Source organism: Cordyceps javanica, chromosome 3 (assembly GCF_051103115.1).
Source record: "Cordyceps javanica chromosome 3, complete sequence".
NCBI classification, from domain to species: domain Eukaryota; kingdom Fungi; phylum Ascomycota; class Sordariomycetes; order Hypocreales; family Cordycipitaceae; genus Cordyceps; species Cordyceps javanica.
Window position 1 is genome coordinate 1,589,168 of NC_139297.1, and position 21,220 is coordinate 1,610,387.

A 21,220-nucleotide genomic window follows, 5' to 3' on the forward strand; every position below is an offset into this window, starting at 1 on the left:
TTTCCCTGAAAGTTTCGTGAATGACTTGCGGCGACGTGTAATGAATGTTCCAGTCTGGTCCAAGACAACAAGGGCATAGCGTCGCACCTGCTAACGAGTTTCTTCTGAGCTCAGTACTACCGCCAACCGGGGCGCGCTGCTTAGTTGGTCACGTACTAATCGCACCCAGCTGGGCATTACAAGCGGCGGGCTCATGTCACCCCGATTATCATGTACAGGACCGAGTCCCGCCCAGGGATCAATGGAAGCTAGAGAGAAAGAGTCGATAAGTGTTACGTACGAACGACAGTAGTGTGTCTATGCCGTCCTCGGGATCATGCTGTCTGATCCGACGAGCAACCACGCAGCTCTCTGAGAGACTGCCAAACTGCCCGCCAGCTCCCCTAGTTGTGGCAGAAATGGCGTGCTATAAAAGGGCTTGTTGTTCGCCGGCGCAGGGTTCGTCGACGAGCCGGCACTGTGACAAGAGCCGGGGTGGGGGTGGGCCAACGCTTTCCTCCTCTCCACCATCCGGTATTTTTTTTTTACTTTTTATTTTAGCAGTGGAAGGGGTCAGCAATATTGGGTACTTGACGGGTGCCGGAACGCTGTATCTGAGGTTGCATCGCGATGAGTGCAAAGGTGGCTAGGACACGGTGCGACAGAGACGAGGCCCTCGGTAGGCAGATTCAAGGTTAACTCACTTGTGTTATGTCACCAGCCGCAGTTGGTGTTAATTATGCCAGTGACTTACTGCTGTCCCACAATGACCTCCCGCGAAGCCGCTTCTGCATAAGAGCCTCGCGCCAAGTGCGGATTACTTACAGCGACACGCTCCAAGTAAGTAGGTGGCTTAACACCATCTACCATCGATAACAGGGTGTTCTCAAGTCATACTTACTGCAGACAAGGGGCTTCACGACCCGTACAAAGTACCTGTCCAACTCCAGTGTAAGCAGCACGGTGGAGAGTGAGCTTTTTTCAGGTGCCACCAACATCTGACTTGAAACAACAGTCGCGAGTCCGGGTCACTTGGCCAAACTTCCGCTCAACAAATCGTCAGTGGAATCGAGTTTGAACGAATCACCGAGTGGTACGTATAATGATGCATACACTTTCCGTTGCTCGTGTGTGGATATCATGCACCATCCATCGGGACCTTCGTTGCTTCGTTCGACCTGGCGGCAGAGAGAGCAGCATGGCACCCCTGTCACAAAAGATGCAGCTTGTTGTTTTGTTGTTCCAGTTTGGGCATCATCTCCGTCCCGTGTCCACGCCCATCCCAAAACGGCGAAATGGTGCGCTCCGAGCCTATGAGGACGGTTCGCCCCAGATGACATTAACTACCGGCTCCGATTCAAGTGCCATTCTATTCTGCGCACCCCCCTTATTATCCTGTTGTTTGCCCAGAAATGAGAAGATGGCGAGGTCCGAACAGACAAGGCTCGTTTACTACCGGGGCTCCGGACCTCGCCGGTGGATACCTCGCAGGCAGCTATTGGAAAGATTATGGAAGTATTCATTCGCTCGATTCGTGGCACAAGTAACAGGGCTCCTGGAAGTGAATATACGGCACTTTAGGCTTCGCCTAGGTGTCTCAAGTGATCACCTGCTCGTCTCATCTAGCGACCAAAGGAAAGAGGAATAGCGCCGGCATTTTGAAATCTCAGTCATCGATGCATGTGCCGAGCGATCAACAGTATGTGCGTGAGGATTTATTGACGAAAAAGTCCTTTCCCGTTGCCCTTGTTGAGCGATACACTGATCTAGCCCGGCACATCTTTTGATCTCTCTCTTTTTACAAGGCCACTCAGCTCACCCTGTCACCACTACCAGTAGACTATACCTCGCATCACTATCCCATTTGTGCATTTGCCGAGCCCCATACCCGCCCTGGCCAGTTGGAGCTGAAGCAGGACCCCTCCTCGACTGAGTAGGCTATCCTGCCTGTCAAGCTGTTACTACTTGCCCAATGGTGTGGCCCGGCAGATACAAGCCCTGGTTTCCGGGTACCGCAGGCTGCACTAAAAGCAGTCCCGGCGCGGTAGTTGTCTCGCCTGACATTATTCATTATCCTCATTCAATAGTTCTTGGCGGGCACCGGGCAAGCTACGTATCACAAACTCCTTGAGTCGTTTTGGTCCTTCCTACTTGGCAATCAGGTGAACACAAGGATGCGCAACGCCGAAGCTGATCCCTGACTTTCCGGCTGGTTACAGCGTGCTGGATCCAAAGTATCAGGACCCGAGAGTAGGGCGACCATACTTGTTCTACTGATGACTGTCATGAGATGGAGCTCGAGCGACAGCTGCTGCGCCATAATGTAACCATTCATCGCCGAGGCGCTCTGCTACCAATACTATAACGGGGGAAATGGCCAAAGCCAGATCTCAAGGGGCGTGTGGAGTATTCAGTCGAGGTCCACCGAGCAAGGGCTTTGCGCTCAGCCACCACCAACAACGATCTCGGGGTTTCCTTGAAAGAAACGAGAAGCTAGCCCTTGGGGCAGCTTGCTTGTGGCAGCGACCCAACTTGGCAATTTGGCCATGTGCAAGGTGGATTAGTAGCGGAAGGGGGCCGCCATCTATAGCGGCCGATAGCAAGCATTTGACAGCGCCGTTGACTTAAAATTAGTACGTGTCTATTAAAGTACTGGTAGTAAGTAACTGATGTGACAGGGTCAAGCTAAAAGTGGAATATGCCTGCTTACAGATTACAGAGGCCGATGTGAGGTATCCTTTCAACAAGGAAAATTGGTGGCAAGAAGCTTACAGCAGTATTCATCTTTGGGTCCTGACAATCACGACGTCAGGTCATGGTTCTCAGTCAATCCAGGGACATTCACAGCTATATCATAAAACGTTCAGCCTTCTTTGCTAATTTGCCCATTATTAGCCACATTTGACAACAGTTGCGAGCTCGGTGACCCGCTGTCGGCGTCGTCGCTCGGCGTGAAAGAGGCCACACCGAACGGCCGTGCTCATCATTTATTAGCCACATCAGGGCTAGCCTTGCTACGATTTTGTACCAGTACGGACAGGCTTACCACCTTTTAAGTTGGCCTTGTCCGCGAGTGCGTCATGAGTAAGCCCTCGCCTAACAAGGTTTGAAAGCGCAAAGGTGAGGGAAAGCCGCAACACAACGACCAACTGGAAGACAAGTGTACAGAACGTGAACAGCTGAAATAAGCCGTCTTTGCGTCTCGAAACCTTGTTGGGGGGAAAACAGCCAGCCTGGCCTGGGGGGCTACACTTGTCGCAGCTCCTACGTGAAAGCAGGCAAAATACGCAACTGTCTTCACCAACCAGCGGCCCTAACCGCGCGTCTTGCTCCTCTTTCTAGTGGGCCGCATTATCGTAGCTTCAGCAAACACAAGTAATGTTTTTTCCCCTCACTCGCACTGACGTAAGATGCAGTAGCAGTAGCGAGTCGCAACGAGTGGCAGACGAGGTTCAGTGGGGAAACACGCGACGTTGTGGGCGATTCTCGCATGAAGACGCTGCGGGCTCGCCACAACCAGTGACGAACAAGGCAAAGTAACGTGTCGAGCCCTACAGGCAGGCAGGCCGTTGGCAGGCTACTGGTGTGTGGCGTAGAATTATTCTTCAGAATTGACATCCTTAGTAGGTGTGATTGGTGCCGTCGTTTAGAGCGACCATTCGGTAATGACGATTTTATCTCTGTGGCCACGCCCTCGTCAACCTCTCCGCCGATTTTCCGACCCAGAGCCTCAGTCGACGGGGCACTCACTTACTGATCGGGTGTGGCTCCTTCCTACTCAGTCAAGTCATGAAAATTCACAATATCCACCAAAACGGCCCCTTCAAGTCCCGACGTGAGACATCCCCGCAGGGCATGCCGCCGCCAATCGCGAGACACATTGTCGCGGGTTTCCACTGGCCAATGGCGACATTTTGGTGGTTCTCGAAAAGGGAGAACAGTTTGCTCCAACCTTTTGAGGAGGCAGCACCGTCCGGAATACGTATGTTGGCTTGTTGGTAGGATGTGCTACTGGTAATGTGCGCGCTCAATAGGATAGGCGAGGCTACGAGAGACTACACTAGCCGCAGGTTCAGACCCAAGCAGCACAGATGCATAAGTACCGATAGCAGGCCAACGGTGTGCATGACGCCTGCTCCAGGACCAGGGATGCTGAAAGGTTGGTACTGACTGGTACCCGTCAACGTGGTGAATGTGGGCAGCTGGGCAAATTACTTGGTTCGAATTGTCAATTCGGCGAATTCAGGAACTCCGCCTTGCGATTCCGGCGTCAACCAGTCGACCAGATGATGGCTCCAGCACCGCGCGTGCCTGTAATCGGCCCTCTCGGAACAGTGCTCGAGTTTACATCTCCGGACTGCTGGCCCAGCAGTCAGAAAGGTCGCTGGCATGAAACCTCCTTTTGAGTCACTTTTACTCGGTACATCCCATGCCATCGGAACTACAGTGGCCGTCTGTAATATTCATCATTGGGTATGGGATATGATGTGGGTTGCGTGCGTGGGCTTTTGATGCCAACGTCGCATCTGTCCCCGGACCACAGTCAGCACCTGCAGGCGAGATGGAAATCTATAGCGGTCGATATTGATCACTGGTAAGGTGGGAGCTCGCTGAGTTTCTGGGGCTGAAATTTGGCCGCGATTGGTAAGTGTGACAAGCTGCGCCGGGAGCGGAAGGGAGCCCGTACGCACACGATGTTACGCAATGGTAGTAGAGGCTGGGCCAGAAGCTCTCGGCCCCCGAGAACTGGAGGGGTCAAGGTATTCGTAACTTCAAGCACCGTTGTTTGACGCCTGTAGTGGCACACAGATTGCTCTATAGTGTCACGAACCCTGGATGGGAGAAGATAGGGCAGTGACTCAAATTCCGACAGCATGGGTTTCCGACGGCAGCGCATAATCCTTCAAAATGCGGCGTCATGATTCCAGACAGACTCGCGCACCACCCGGGCATCGAAACAATGAGCATCTTGGGTCGGAATCGGCCACAGTCGAGGCGAAGGGAGGAGGGGGGGGGGCGTGGAGTATCTGAATTGAAGAGCGAAATACATTTCGGACCTGGGGCTCGGCATGGGCTGCGCAAAAGATCCTGGGTACCCCCCCCCCCTCCATAATAGTTGGTGCTGGCAGAGTGTCGGTGATGGTTTTTGTCATGAACCAAACTGTCGGGATGATGGAGGGTGGCCTCGTACTTGTAGTTTTTCGCAGAGTGTTGCAGCCCATGACTGGGGGTTCGGAAGCCCCCAAGTGGTCCAATTACTACGCCGAGACAGCCTGTATGGACAAGTCATTACGGAGAGCTTGCCAGCCGGTCCCGCTGTTGATGCAAATTGTCTCGGGTTAGCGTCAATGTAACCCTGTGTTGGCCCTGATTCCCTGAAGCAGCTGTACTCAGTACTTGTAGCTAGCATTCAAGTCTGAAGAGCATTTTCCCTTGCAGAACTGCGCCGCGTCTTTAGTCTAGGCCTCTATCAAGCTTTTCCAGTATCCAATGCTGTAGTTCCGATCGAGAAACGCTGAGTACCTGTTGTCCCAAAGGCGTTATTCCGGTGGGAAGTAGGCCAAATGTTGGTTGCATATAGGCCAGGCGCTTGCATGCTGATCCTTGTCAGCCTGTGGGCGAGAACCAAGTCCCGGCGACCACCATGTCACCTGCAGCAAAAGGAGGGGGGGGCCAAAGAATAAAGACAGGTAGGGTTACTTTGGGCGGCTTTCTTCGACTGAGGATTGGCCAGCCTTCTCCGACTTGGCGGCGGTCTTCCGTTCCTGATTGTGCACCTCCCAGTGATGTCGGCACTTGTCGTTGCGTTACTCAGGACTGATTTGACCCAATTAGCTGAGCTGGCAATGAGTCAGCGGCAAGGCGTATTCGTGGCTGCGTGGCCAGAGGACGGTGGCGTGTCGCGCGGAGGGTTTGCGGAGGAGGATTCTTCTGTGGTTGGAGATGGACCATGTCCAGACATGTCCACCGCCTCTGCCTCGGGTTTGCTTGTCCAAGTTGTGTCCTTTGCAATTTTCAATTCAACATCCCAAGCATTCGCATAGGGGGGGGTGGTTATGTTGGTTGAGTCCCTGAATCTCAAGCTCCTCCCTTCATCTTGGCTGTAACAAACATGTGGAGTACGGTCCCGCAAGCAGACGCAGAGTGCGAATGTTAGTTAGCTTTGGGGATGGGGCAAAATGAGCCCCAAGCGGCTACAAGAATGAGCATGGGGCATTTTGCTTGCTTCCTATTCCCTTTTACGGCATGACGTAGCGCTCCGGGTCAGTGTGGCCGGTACACCCGTGGAGGGGCCACAGCTACGATGACATGTTTGACCTGCCAGTTGTTACTTATTGACAGAACGGTGATTGACAGCTAACTTGCTGTAATAATATGGGCTACTGCGGTTAAAGATGGACCTGGCAGGTCGGTTACGACAGGCCCCATCTGCCCTCTTATTATGTTCGGCCTGACGGATGGATGTATGTATTCGGCGGGTCGACGGCGACGGCGCCCGGCACAATAGAGTTATGTGAAGGAAGGGTTTGGTGATGCATTTATTGCGACGGTGACAGACCAAGAACACGCCGCGGAGATGACAGCGGCGAATACATTGCTCCGTTTTACATATTAATTGCCAAATTGCTATAGCATACTTGGTACCGTCACCGTTATTTGCTATCCGCAACTGGACCGCACACCAAGCATGACACGCAGGCAACGGATCGTCGGGTGGCCTGCTAGATTGGCTATAGTGAGCGCGTGCCGTTATATAAATGCCCAGAGGGGGCGTGAAAGGCCCTTTGTTCGGGGCTCGCCTGAGACTGGCCAGGGTTGGTACGTGGGTACCGGTGGTGGCTTGCCGCTGTGTCTTTCTTTATTTTACATAGTACTGGTATCATATCTTCGTTGTGTGCATTTATTTATCGAAGGGGGGGTGGGACTTTGTCGATATGGATTTCGATTGGCTCCGTGAGGCGTGCAGATGCTCCGGCCCTGCGCCAATATCGCACCAATTTTTGAAGCAGCGTCAGAACGTGGTGCTGAGATGGTACAAGTCAGTTGCTCTTGTCCTCAATACAGAGCCAAAGTGGGCAAATTAGCATCGTAGTGTATTGAGTACTAGGTAGTTGGTTTGTAGCTTTTAAACTCAAATACGACAAGGATAGCCCACGTAGGAGGTGCACGGTTGGATTCGTCCCGGCATTGGTGATTGGGCGTTAAGACCATTCGTCTCAGAACTACGAAGTACAAAGTAATCCGTACTAAACTACCGAGTAGGATGGACACCAAGAAAAGTAAAAGCAACACCCTGTTTGCGGGGTTTCTCCAGTTGGACACGTAATTCCTACGGCAGAACCAGAGTTACATTCCGGCCCCAGTTGCAAGTATGGGGTTTCTCATTCTCGTTTACTATAATCTGTAGAGATTGATCCATCGGGGCTTTTAGGGTGAAGAGGGAACAGAGTCTCGTCATTACACCTTGGTCGACTAACAACAAACTACGAAGAGCCTCTCTCCCTGAAAAAAAAAGGGGGTGGCAAGGCGGATGCACAAGGTGACCCTCGGAAGCAACATGCAGCCACGGTTGGTTGTCTACAAAAGCAGAAGCATGTTGGAATCGTACGCCCGGAATCAATTTCGGCATGCGGCTGTGCCGACTGGCGCGCAACGGTCGCGGTGTGAAATTCAAGGGCACATGGGAAGAAAGATGAACGCCCCCCCTTCCAGTGAATCGAGGCTCCAAGGCAGGTATGCGAGTGCATACGGCGTGCATGAGGATTCGGGCTGCCTTCAGAAAGTGGCTCGCTCCCAGAAAAACACAGTTCACATTCATCTTGGAAGTTTGGGTGCAGTCAGTCATGCAGGGCCACATACTATGTGAGGCGTGCAGCGAAGCCACCACTTGGCACGAGAGATGTCAGCCCCCCCCTCCAGCATCGGGCGCTGCGTAGAACCTCTTTCAGCACATCATATGGACAGGCGCATGCAATATCTGAGTCGACAGTGGCCCATAATATGCCATCAATCATGTGCAAGGCTACTTCGCCCCCTTCCATCCTCGCCCCGGCGCGCCTTGCCTTGCTTTTTGGATCAGAGCATCTCTCACCGGTACCCTGCCTGCATAACGATGTCATGTACTCCGTACGTTGGGGTGTCCTCAAGTACCTATTATCCGTTGCATGCTTGTCCCTCCCTTCACATCACACAAGACCCACGACAGATGTCTGCATCCGGAAATATCTCCTTCCTTATGTTGGGGTCGGTATCTTAGCAAAGAACGCAAGATACTTCCCGACAATGAGGCTTATCATTCGAGGGACTCCCTTGCGATGTCTTTACTATTTCAGCAAGGGTGTGCCTGCAGAATAGAGTATGTCAAGTCTGTCCACTTTCCTTCCGTAGCTTACCAAGCCCAGGAGGGTGGAAGAAAGTGCGTAGCAACGTAGGTGCGGGAATCCGTCAAGTTGCATCCATGCTCTCTTTGACTTGATCTTGGGCAAACGGTTACAAATGAGGTTACATCGACTAACGCCAGCGAGGCTGGCAATTTATCGTATACGTAGAGGCGGATTCTTCAACAAGGCCTATCCCAGGAAAGAAGGAAGAAGTTGGTCCATGATAGGGCCCCATTGCGTCTAGGAATGCTTGCATCGGATTATGAAGAGTTTGCAGCAAGGGGTTCCACTTGGCAAAAGGCGGTGCTGGTACGGATATTCTGTATTCACTCAGTACTATGGTTGTCGGTTTTGTTTGCCCCCCCCCCCCCCCCGTGTCCGTGGATGATCTTGTCGGAGAAAAGAGGTGGACAGGACGGCCAGCTCTCAGCTGCGGTCTTGGGCACCTTAGTGTATCTGCAGCAGGACCGAAACGGAAATACCTCTGCGTCACATGGAAAGCTACCTACATGATGACCAAGGTACACTACTGAGCAGCGGTCAGATTGCCCAGATTTAAAAAGGATTGCGTTATCCGTATGAGCAGGGTCAATGTAGCCTGATCGTAGGTTGGCTGCACTCCTGCGTCGAGCGGCTTCCATGTTGTCGGCACACACCTCTTCGCGACTGGAGAAGCTGAAATAACACGATGGATTACTAGCAGGTGGTATTGTTTGTTTGTAGCATTTGGGAGGCCCAGGTCAAGCATGGGGGCCAAGATCAGGATTGATCGAACCGGCACTCTCCTCTTCTCGAGGGGCCAGACACAGGCCGATGGCATACCCGCACATACAATGCTAAAGAGAAGGCGCACACACATCACACACCGTCATACGGGTGTGTCGAGTCCAGTGGCGTTGCGCTTCCCGCAGCTGGAGAGCACCCCGAGAACTGAGGCATCTTTCGGGGCAACCAACAGGAATGCTCAATAGACGTCCATTTGCATCCCTTGATCCCACCACCGAGACGGGTGGCTGGTAGCTGGGCTGGTAGCTGGTGGCTGGTTTCTCTCCCAGGACCAAGGTTCAGTCTATGACCAGCTTGGGCAGTGGGCCGAAAGAGACCGAAAACGAGCACCTCGAGTAGAAGCAGCAAATAGTGTATTGTCCTAAAAAAAGGCGCCGTCGCCGCCGCCACGCCATGTGGAAGGAAGGGCCTGAGGGAGGGGGCGTGGGGGACCTTCGCGCGCTGCCGCGAGTGACGGGATAGATTCTGCTGAAGCAGAGTTTGGAGCTCAGGTTCTGCCTTGCTCCTATGAGCAGAAATGCAAAGTTTGCCCTTCTGTTCCGCCCGAGAGTTTCCAGTTGGCCTTCCTGTATCAGTATGTACAGCGAAGCGTCGAGAGGCAAAGCTTCAGGTAGAGTGTGGCTTAACGCAAGCCTTGATTGGGCGTCTACGGAGTACCTGTGTGGAAATTGTGCTGGCCCCCTCCCCCCTTGTTGGCACCATCACACTATTGTTAGTCGGGGGGGGAAAAAAACCAAAAAAAAACTTGGTCGTAAATCAGGCTGCCGGGGTTCGCAACCTCCAAAGGGGTGAGAGTGGGCAAGCAAGCTCTCCCAGCTGCCCTGGTGTTGAGCACATAATCTCGACATTTGACGGGAAGGGCAAAGAAGGCACTAGACTGGTATAGATACACGCCCCTTTGCATTTTACTTTTTGGGGGTTTTTTTTTTCTGGCTCTATTTCGCCGTGGATGTACTCATTCCGAAGGGGCAAGGGATACGCTATTGACTGAGTTGGTGGGTTGCACAAGAAAGAGTTAATAGTAAAGGTCCTGAGTCAGTCTTTCAGCTGTTGATGCATCACGAGCGGAAAATAGCAAAAGGGAGATGTAGACTTTTTGTCGGTCGCTCTGTTGCGAGTTGGTGTCGGCTGTTGAATCAGGCGCCGCCGGCCAAACTTTCTCGGCTCCATCGCGATGCGTATTCCCGGCGCCGGAGCTTTTTTTGGAGATCCTCCACGCCGCTATGACATTAGCAGCACGACTGCGCCTGCATCCATTCCTTCTCGTGTTTCACCGAGCCGGGCAGCTTCTGACTCGCCTATTCGAGATCAAGATCTGGAGCGTACCAAAATCTTTCCTCGATTCATTGCATTCTGGGAGGAGAGTCTTGGTGGGCAGCTCTGGATCGATAAGAGGCTAGTAGCGGGCACTCTTCCTGTACGTGGGACTAGTTGAGAATTGACCACAAACGGCCCAACTTGTCCTCCTTTTTCTTTTTCTTTTCTTTTTTTCTCAAGAGCGGAATTTTTTTGGTGAATTCTCTCACCAGTTACTTCGTCTCGTATCCTCCAATGGAACTATTGTGAAACAGCGAGGTATAACTCGAACGTTTGACTATTCCGGGACGCCAAGTCGGCCCAATATTTGCTAATAATGAGGCTATATCGACCTCAATGACGGCTGCTTGTTGATTGATGGTAGGACATGGAAATTTTGATCGACGTATCGCGACTCATTGTGCGTTTACTCGCTACACAGATCACCTAAAATCTAAAAGGTCAAACAAGGTTTGGCAAGTGTTGGCTGCATAAGCTTGCAACCCAGATGTATACGTCAAGATTGAACGAGTACACGATACTGTGGTATTGTCTGGTGATGTTATTTCTGGGATCCATCGAATGGGTGAACTATATTTAAAAAGCCTCTCTACAGTTGTAAATGGTTCAAAGTACAGTGCAGCGTGATCAACAGCGTAACACACGCAGCTCAAGGTCGATCGAAACGAGTTCACGGAGCTCCATTTATCATTGTACTCGTGCCACAAAGAAAACTTTTTCACTTTCCTCCGAAAGAAATATTTTGATGAACCCGGAGTCAGTCAACTGGTATGCTGCACTGTTCTCGTATGTACAGGGTAGGCTTTGTTGTAGACAATGTTGGAGAGCAGTTTAACGTGCGTTGAACCTCGGGATTTGTGTCTACTATATAGTGGGCGGTACCACTGAGAATGTTTTATTGTTTATAGCTTTTTTTTTCTCCTCTGACTGGTGTTTTAATGGCTGGCTAAATGGCCGGACACTGTTGGGTTCATCTAAGGACTTGACGTGAGTATGTGACTTTTAGACCTCGAATCATGCAAATATGTGTTTACATCGGATGAAAGGTTTTATGAATAGATAACAATGAGTTGATGATGATCAACGGCGGAGTTTTCCTCACGAGATACCATTATTGATCCGAGTTGGATTTTTGGCTGCAATGTCGCTCGTCCTCGAGACTGCGAAGCTCATGGCAGAGCAACTATGGAACTCAACTGCAAATCATTCGATGAGATTGCCTTTGATACGACTAGCGCTGAATATGTGTTGTAACAAGTTTATTTTGCTGTCGAAGTCTCAAAGAAATGGTTTGCGATGGCAGCAAGCGTAATGTACTGTCCGAGGTTGCCCTCTCGTTCGCAACTCTCAAACCAATACAATTGCAACCGTGGCAGAAGATAGGGCCCACAAGGCATACGAGTCACCTTGCGTAAAAGATATCATCATGACGTTCGATCAAAGGGCGACCTTTGCCACCTCTTTGCCCCGGAAGACGCTGCAGAGTTACCCTGCTCTGAGGGCTTGGCCAGCTGTTGTGAGTAGATGAGTCTGGAAGTGATGGAAAGACGAATACTTATATGCATGTAGCGAGTTTCTCAATGTAAAGCTTTCCCCGTAGAGTGTTTCATCTATACAGTGACATTTGAAGGATAAATGCGACTAACTTGCAGCCAGACTGTCGCATTCAAGGCGGCATCAGGCTGAACTGAGAGTCAGGAACTGACAAAGACTCATTAAAAGACGAAATTGAACTTGAATCAAATGTTCTTGTAGTGTAATAAATCTACAAAAGAGAATTTGCCGCAAGCAGGATGCTTGAGCCATTACCTTCTAGTACAGCAAGAACGACCAAGCAAGACGAAATCTTGAGCATGTGCTACGACTGGTCAAGTTGTTGTTGGAGTTGGCACATTAGAATTTCACTACGGCTATAGGCAAGTTGGCTATGTTGTCATATTGAGCTCTTCAGGGTCACTATATGACTACAACACGGACGGCGGCTTTGGTTTCTGCTGGACGGCGAGGCACGGCGAGTAGGAAAGGACGCAACCACACAATCTCTGCGGCCCTTTCATGATTGTGCAGAACTCGGCCGGGAGCGAAAAGGCTCGAGGCAGCATCTACAGAATTCGCTGACGTCAATTTATCGGTATGGGATGCGGCCAGGGTATGGAAATGATCACGCGACAGCTACAAAGGGAAGTGGAAGATGCTCTAGATGGCAAGGAGAGGTAGGATGGCTGCATTGTTTGAAGTATGGCACATTGCCGTTGATTTTTATGTTGACAATATGAATAATATGTATTTTGGAGAAACTATTTCGACGCTCATCGGCGCACAAAAGGAGTCGCCATCAAGGCGAAAAGGGGGCAAGTGGGAAGCAAGTACGGATAGGATGGACAAGACAAGACAGCGGACCGTGTGGAGCGAGTAGATATACGGCTGATAATTTGGAGCTAAAGTCCAAATTTAGCATCCCTCTATAATTTAGTGCGCCTTTTGGTAGCAAGTGCTCTGTGTGAAGAGTTATCATGCCCTGTTCTGGTGTAGAACACAGGGGGGAATCCTCCTATCGGTAAGCCTACCTAGGCACCTAAAAGCCACCTGAGAGCCCCCAAGTCCCCCCTAATCGGTTCCTGGACGCTAAGCCAAATACTGACAGCGCCGCCTTCGTCCAAAGTGGTCCAGTCCCTCTTTTTTTTCTGTATTTGCTCGTCGCTGTCGTCGATCGTCTCCCTCCCCTTTTGCTGTGCGGAAAAAAAAAAAGAACAACTTGCGCAAACGGCTCCGTCTCCTTCTACTCTGCATTGTTCTCGTTCCCGTCCATCAGTCGTCCTTTATTGTCCGGGGATTTTTTTTTCTTTCTTCTTCTTCCGTCAATTTGCGTGTCTACCTCTCATCAGTTTGCTTCCTTTGCCCCTCGTCGTCGACACTCGTTTTTATTCGCGTCGTTGCCCCCCGGCACAGAGGCCCGTCCCTGCTCGCCATCATGAGCTTCTTCACGGCATTGATTGGCTTTCTGGCCCCCCTCATGATCGCGCTGTCGCCGGTGCTGTCCTATGGCGACCAGGCCCTTGCGATGCACCGCAGCAAGTCGAGTGCAGGGTTCTCGCTCGACATTCCGCTCATCATGCTCATCGCTTCCTTTCTGCGGTACGTCACTTTGCGACACGCTGCCTCGCGCCGTCGCGCACCCCTCTCCGAAACCCCCACCACCGCCCAGCGAAGCCGTCGCAGACATGCCCTGCCCGTCCTGTGCTGATCATTATCATTTTCAGCATCTTCTACTGGCCCGGCGCTCGATACGATACCAGCCTGCTTGTTCAGTCCGTCATCATGGTCGGAATGCAGCTTGCCCTGCTCAAAATCGCCCTCGACAACCGCCCAAGCCCGTCCTCCAAGGGAGGCGAGTCCAGCCAGCCTTTCAACGGCATTCAATCCAACGAAAAGGGTTTCGTCGAAGCCATCATGAACTTTGAACGCCCTTACAACTTCTGGCAGTGGAAGGCAGACAAACCGTACGTCCCACACAGTCAGACACGACACTTCGTCCATGCGCTCCGGCGAGCTAACACAATTCTACAGCTACTGGCACTTCCTCATGTACTTTATCCTCGCTCTCTGTGTCCTCCAGCTCCTCTTCGCGCCGATCCACTCCTTCTACGGCTTCTACTCTGAGATGCTCGGCATTGTCGGTCTCTCTGTCGAGGCCACCCTCCCGCTCCCGCAAATCGTTGCCAACATTCAGACGCGCGCCTGCAAGGGCTTCCGCATATCCGTCCTCGCAAGCTGGCTCATCGGTGATGCCATGAAGATGATTTGGTTCTTCACATCGACCTCGGAAATTCCCACGGCCTTCAAGGTTTGCGGTGTGTTCCAGGCTAGCTGCGACTGCCTGCTCGGCCTGCAGTACTTCCTCTTCGAGACCCAGGCCGGTGCCCAGCTGCTCCGGTCAACCCAGTTTGGCAGTGGCAGCAGCAGCAGCAGCCACCACGGCGGCCAGTACCATCAGATGCAGCAGATGCAGGCAAACAGCTGGGACAGCCACAACCACCACCACCCCGAACACAAGCCCTCCATGCATGCCCCCACGAGAAGCATCACCCCTACGAGACGGCCTGCGCCCTTTAGCGACGACGATGCGGAATAGAGGTCCGATGCGGCCTGTCGACTGGTTCGGGCAAGCTGGCATGGAGCTGCCGTTCCCCTTTTTGCATCTTCATATTTCTGCGCTCTTTGAAGTATATTTTTGGCGAGCAACAACAGTCACGACATAAAAAAATGACTAGTAATCGGCTGAGTTGGCGTCTTTGGGGGATTCCGAGTTGTGTTTAATTGTCGGACGTCTTCTCTTCATTTTTCCTTCTCCTTTACACATCATTATTTTCAATCATACATAGACTCGTCCTGGTTAAAACTACCTTGGCTTCGTGCCTGGCGTACTCTGTCGCAGCGAGCTGGGCGTTAGCACTTGTTAGGGGGGGACTCTGGGAGTAGAGATGGGCTACAACATACACGGGCGTACTTTGAGGAATTTGCATCAAATAAACATGGAAATACATTGAAACGGTGGGATTTTACCATTTGCTAAATTTAAACTTGTTGTGACTGTTGTGTAGTCGTTTTTCTGGGCAGATGCGGCTCACTTTACTTGTACTCACCTATCTCAACGGCACCAAAGAGCACCAGGACCCAGGGCAGCCCAGCCACCTCACTTTCACATCGACACTCTTGAACTACATCCTCATTACTCTCGACCAGGAGTTGTTTCGGTCTTGCAACCCCCATTTATTATACCTCGATTACCGGTCAAGTGTCGCATTCGTTACAACGCCGCTTCTTCACTGCACAAGACAGGTCCTATTGGACAGCGCCCCCCTCAGAAGAAAGCCACCACCGTTGATCCCGTTGCGGGACGAGCCGCGTACTAGTCTGCCGAAGGGTTGCCTTCTGTTGGCTCTGGGCTGTAACACGGCGGCAATTTTTCGACTCCATCTATCAAGTGTTGAGCATTTGAATGGCCTCATAGTTGATAGTTTCTTGACTCGATACTCGTGGGCTGCCATCATCTGGACCGAGAAAGGAGCAAACGCCTGCTCTGGATCGCCTGGTCACCTCTCTGTCTGATACCACTGTACAACGTCCGTTTGCCAATTTCGATTTACTCGAAATTCGTCTTGTTTGGAATCACGCAGTCACGAAATACTTTTCAGCTTTTACTATCAAACCTCGTCGTATACTCCTAGGCAAGTCTAATCTCTCTCGTGCTGTTTCTGATTACTTCGTGGCCTCTACCGTGGTCGCTGTCATATCGATATCCACTCCTGTAAAAGGATTTCACAAGACCAGCAAGTACTGGCCATTCTCAGATTCTTCTTCTTCACATCAGGTAAAGAAAAGTCTCCTCTCGTCTGGCTGTCACTTGCTGCAGCGCAATGTTGGCAACATCCGCCAGCTGCCGGCTGCCACGTGGGAACTTTTTCTTTTCCAACTCCGCCCATCGCACCTCTGCTTCTTTCACAACCTCCCTCCTTTGCACGTCTTGAGCACAGCTGCTGCAACCAATCCTAGTTACTGTTTTATCAACTTTTCTTGATACATTCTTCTTCATCATTCCAGTCTGCCTTTCACTTTCACCACCTAACATTTTCTTCGTTACAGCTCCAAATTTCACGCCGGCACCGCAAAGACCAGTCAGTATATTGCAAAGCGCCGACTCCACGTACGCATTCTTTTCGATCCTCATCTTCCATCTCCTATGCTAACATTGTTTGACAGAATCATGGCACCTTCAGCCTCTAAAGCCAACTACAAGTCCTACGAAGCCCAGGCCCGATTAGTTCGTGCCATCGTCGCGGCTCATCCCAACACTAAATGGAACTACAAAGGTAATAGACATCTTATTAGTACTTTCACCCTCCCCACACCTCTACTTAACTCGGCTCTTTGTCTCAGCGGCTCGCGGTTGGGAAGAAAACGAGACGGATAGTGATTGACTGTTGCTCGGCAGAGATTGCTGCCTGCTACGGCTCAGACATGACAGAGCATGCCCTCAACCACCGCTTCCGACATATTCGGGCCCAGACTGAGATTATCACGGAAGGACGCAAAGTCGATCTTGACGTCAAGAATCTCACTGTGGATGAATCTTCTCTGCCCAAGACCGTTGGTGCTGTGGACAAGAAAAGTACGCCGCCAATCCATGGTTGCTCTCAACCGTGACCGTTTTCCGGATCCCTCATCTCGGCACCCACTTTCACTTGACGTTTTGAAAAATGTTGCCAGCGCTAACGGCCACTTTATAGACATTGCAAAGTACTTTGGGCAGTCAACTGCCGATGGAATTCAGTTCCAGTTCCGAACAATCAAGAAAGACGCCGACAAGATGCGCGCCACGGCTGACAGCGGCGGTGACCCGTCCAGCTGCCTCGACCTGGGTTCCGGAAGTGGCCCGGCATTCACGCCCACCACGACGCCCAAGACGAACCGCTCGCGTAACATCAACACGCCCACTACCGGTGGTAGCACCGTGAAGCGCGGACGCACCGCGCCCACCGTCGTCAAGATAGAGTCGGACGACGATGATGATGACTCGGAATCCACGCACAACTGGAGCGAGATGGAGGCCACGCCCTCCAAGCGGCCTCGCAAGCTAGACGCCATCGCAGCGACCCCGGGCCAGATGAACGGGACGCCGTCGCGCCTCGCCGCCGCCAGGGCCAGCGCTACCATCGCTAACACCTCGGCCCAGCTCCAGACCAGCGAGTCCGAAGGCGAGACGCTCATGCGCCCAGTCGCGCTCCCGACCAACAGACTTTCCACGCACTCCCGCAACGGCGTCGCCAACGGCGCCCGGCCCGCTTTAAGCTTTGCTACTACAACCACCGCGGCCCCGACGACAACGTCGCTGTTTGGCAACGTCACTCCCTTCCAGCGGTCCGCGTCGCAGTCCGTGCCTTCGTCGTCGTCCCTGCCTGCTAGCAATAACGCATTTAGAAACACGGGCACGGATGCGTACCTCGGCAGCACTGGCGGCTACGACAGCCTTAGCCCACCAGCCGCGGACAGCGCGTTCTACGACGACGATGACGCCATTGAAGGCGAGTGTTAGTCTGTCGGGCGAACAGCAGCCAGAGCCTTTCTTCTTCCATCCATGTCGCATTCTGTATATTTCCCATGATTTTCTTCTCTTTTATACCCACACTATTTGCGTCGCTGATACCTCGCTTTCGCCATTGTTGTTTCTTTTTCAACGGTTGCTTGCACATGTTGATCGGTTTTTTTTTTTTTGCTACATTTCATTGGACTTGTCCCATTTCAGTTTCATCTTTTTCATTTTTCCTTGATTTCTGTTCCTTTCTACATGAGAGAAACAAGCACTGGGTTTCTTTATTTTCTTTTGGCTTGGAACAAAAAAGTTATAGTGAATGCCATGGTTTGCTACAGAGCGGCGTGGGGGAGGCACATGTTTTCGGTAGTCTTGAGAGTTGGTTATCCAGGAGAGATAGAGCCAGAGACAGATTAAGACACAGTAACAGGGAAGGAAAAGCAAGGTCAAGGTTTGCATTAGACATCTTTATACCAACCATGGTACTACTATGTGAATGTTGAATTGTGTCACGAATGCCCCTGACGAATGTGCTCCTCTCCCCAAGAAGGAGTACTTCCCATACTTTTGCCCAGCCTTTGTACATGTTTAATTGGTATCTCTTCTCATCACTCATACGTATGCATAAACCTCATCCGACGATGCCTGCCGTATAATTCGTTTTATGAATCAGATCCCCCCTCTTCTCCTAAGCCAAAGAAGCAAATCACGCAAGCAACAGGTCCCACAGAGCCTGCTGGTCCACAAAGTCGTGGTGAATGATATTTACCAGCCAGTAGTCGTCGCGGATGCCGCTCAACAGCGTCGCGCTGGGTGAGCCCTTGCCGTAGACGCGCGACCACTCATCCCAGATGCCAAAGGCTTCCTCGCACCAGGCGCGGAACGACACCTCCTCAATGATGGTGGGCGTCACAATCTCCTTGCCGGGAAAGACACCCCAAGTAACGGCGTTTGTGCTGCTGGTGCTGATGCTGGTGGTCGTCGCGGCGGCGCTGCCCGAGTTGTCGGAGCTTAGAAAGTCGCCCCGAGCGTTGCTGGCGTAGAAGCAGACCACCTCGCGGACGCCAGGGCGCTGCAGCGTCGCCTGGAGGGCCGCCCAGTCGGCGGAGGAGATGAAGAACTCCAGAAAGGCCTTTTGGAAGACGAAGCCGTTGGCGGGGCCCCAGCCAAAGGTTGCGTCGGCGGAGCGGATGCCGTTGACGGCGGGCTGGGAGGCGACGGTCCACCAGCCCTTGGCGTTGAGAGCAGCGAGGTGCGGTGTGATGGTGGAGGACTCGGCGAGGAGCTCCTCTTCACTCCAGGGCAGTGCATCGAGCTCGCCGCGGACGTGGCGGACAAACATGTCGTCAATGTCGTGCTTGGTGGCCGGGTGGCCCCAGAGCTTGACGGCCTGCGTGACTGACATGTGCAGGCTGACGCCGTAGCCGTCAATCTCGCCGTAGGCCGGGGAGCGCGAGTCACCGAAGCGGCCGTTGGGAAAGTCGTCCCAGGTGGCCTCGCGGCCGAGCGCGCCCTCGCCTTCGGAGATGGCCAGCGTGTTGGCACGCGCGTTAAGCTGCTCGGCGGGCATGGCGGCCTCGGCGCCCATAACCTCCCACTCCGGGTTGGTACGGCGGCCTCCTTCGCTAGCGATGACACGGTTGTGCGGGTCGGAGCCGACGGACGAGTGCCGCCGTGAGGAGCGCGAGTGGGAGTGGCTGCGCGGCGCGGGGATGGCGTGGCCGTTGACCTGTAGGAAAGGCGCCGACGTCGGGCCACCATCGACAAGGACCGCCTCCTCAGCGGCAGGCTCGTCGGGGATGAGGTTGGTGCGCTCGAGGATGAAGGTGACGGCCTTTTCGAGGTTGAGAGTGTAAAAGTGGAAGCCCTTGGGGCCCGGCGTCTTGCTCTTGACGGTGCGGACCTGCTCGACGAGCTCGCTGAGAATGTCGACGCCAATGGCCTTGACGCGCTCGTCATCCCCCTTGACGGCGGTGAGGCGTTCGAGGATGGCGGGCGGCATGGCGGCGTGACTGAGCTTAGCCGTGCGCTTGATCATGGCGAAGCTCTGGATGGGCATCAGGCCAGGCATGATGGGGATAGTCTTGAAGGCGCCGCTGGGATGTTGGCGCAGCATCGCCTCGAACTTCTCGTAGGCGTCAATGTCGAAGAAGAGCTGCGTCATAATGAAGTCGGCGCCAGCCTGCACCTTGTCGACGAGGTAGGGCAGGTCGTGCTGCAGCGACTGTCCCAGCGGGTGGCTCTCATCGGCATGACCTTCCGGGTACGAGGCGACGCCGAGGCAAAAGTAGTCGCCGTGCTTTTTACGGATGTACTTGACTAGGTCCACAGCCCAGACAAAGTCTTGGCCTTCATTCTCCGATTCTTCGTCATCGTCATCGTTGGCGGCGCGATATTCTTCTTTGCGCGGGGGGTCACCACGTAGGGCCAGAATATTACGGATTCCGAGAGCCTTAGCGTCGTCAAGGGCCTTGTCGATGAGCTTGCGGCTCATGTTGGTGCACGTCAGGTGCAGGCAGGTCGTCATGCCCAACTCGCGCTGGCACAGCTCGGCCAGCTCGAGCGACTTATCGGCCGTGGAGCCGCCGGCGCCCCAGGTGACGTTGACAAAGAGCGGGCGCAGCGCCTGCTCCATGCGATGCAGGCGATCGCGCAGGTTGGAGAAGCCCATGGCCGTCTTGGGCGGGAAGAACTCGAGCGAGAAGTACTCCCCGTCGGCGGGCAGCGCCGCAATCTTGTCTGTGATCTTTTCCATTTCTGACTCGGCCGTGATGGGCTGCGCGCCGTATCTTGAAGACGATAAACTACGAGGTTCCTGGCGAGATGGCGGCCGCAGGTCGTCGTCGACGAAGGAAACGTTGCCGTCGTCGTTGTCGTTGGGGGGTGCGTTTGTCGCCGCCGATGGTGGGGTTGACGCAAGCGGGATGGCGACAACAGCACTAGAGGCTTCGGGCCGTCGGCTTCACGCACGTATACAATTCGTGACAAAAAATTTGTACTCTATGTCTGAGGGAGAAGACAAAAGGCCGAGGGTTTAATTTGATCGAATTGAATGCGGAGCCCCTCAATCGGGAGGCCCAGATAGAAAGCCGAAGGTAAGCCACCAGGGCCGCCGGGACTTTTTCTCCTCTAACTAGAGCCCCACGCACGCGGGGGGGACGAGACAAGTTTTTTTTTTGGCGGGGTTTGCGGGAAGCTGTTGATAATGAGGCGCAATGTCGTTGGTCGGGTCAGGAGAATTGTATGAGTGGCTGGGCTGTTGATATCACACAATTACAACGCCAACTGACATTACGGACCTACCGCTACTGATATGCCACACTTCACACTAAGCTCGCACCTGCCTACCTTATCTCTACTGCTACCTATGGTGGGACTCTTACGGCGGCCTTCAGTCCCGGGCCGTCACCTGAGCGGCGCTGGCGCGCGGAACAACGGCGCTCTTTAGCGGTCACGCGTTCGGATGCCCACAGCGAGCTATGTACCTGCTGTTGTTTCTGCAGGTGAAATTTGAGCTGCCAATGTGTGGCAACTACGCATTGATTTGCGCGAGAGCGCACACGGTTTGACTGGCATCCTATAGAGATCATTTAACTCAGTAAAGAAGAGGAAGAAAAAAAAAACAGAGATAAGCAGTCAAACAATACATGTCCAAGTACTGAGTAGA

At 52.9% G+C, this 21,220-nt stretch overlaps 3 protein-coding genes across 3 annotated transcripts; 2 read left to right on the forward strand and 1 right to left on the reverse strand.

Annotated features, from left to right (window-relative positions):
• Positions 1-13,434: 13,434 nt before the first annotated feature.
• Positions 13,435-14,595, forward strand: V2A60_004701 (PQ-loop repeat-containing protein; the record flags this gene model as incomplete). The annotated part of the gene is made up of 3 exons (XM_083256016.1): positions 13,435-13,598; positions 13,724-13,963; positions 14,031-14,595. The coding sequence occupies 3 exons, from the start codon at positions 13,435-13,437 to the stop codon at positions 14,593-14,595; spliced, it is 969 nt and encodes a 322-aa protein (XP_083112142.1).
• Positions 14,596-16,227: 1,632 nt separating this feature from the next.
• On the forward strand, positions 16,228-17,556 carry V2A60_004702 (uncharacterized protein; the record flags this gene model as incomplete). The annotated part of the gene is made up of 3 exons (XM_083256017.1): positions 16,228-16,333; positions 16,456-16,632; positions 16,751-17,556. 3 exons carry the CDS (start codon positions 16,228-16,230, stop codon positions 17,554-17,556), a joined length of 1,089 nt encoding a protein of 362 aa, XP_083112143.1.
• Positions 17,557-18,259: 703 nt separating this feature from the next.
• Positions 18,260-20,308, reverse strand: V2A60_004703 (methylenetetrahydrofolate reductase (NAD(P)H) MET12; the record flags this gene model as incomplete). The annotated part of the gene is made up of 1 exon (XM_083256018.1): positions 18,260-20,308. One exon carries the CDS (start codon positions 20,306-20,308, stop codon positions 18,260-18,262), a length of 2,049 nt encoding a protein of 682 aa, XP_083112144.1.
• Positions 20,309-21,220: the final 912 nt, after the last annotated feature.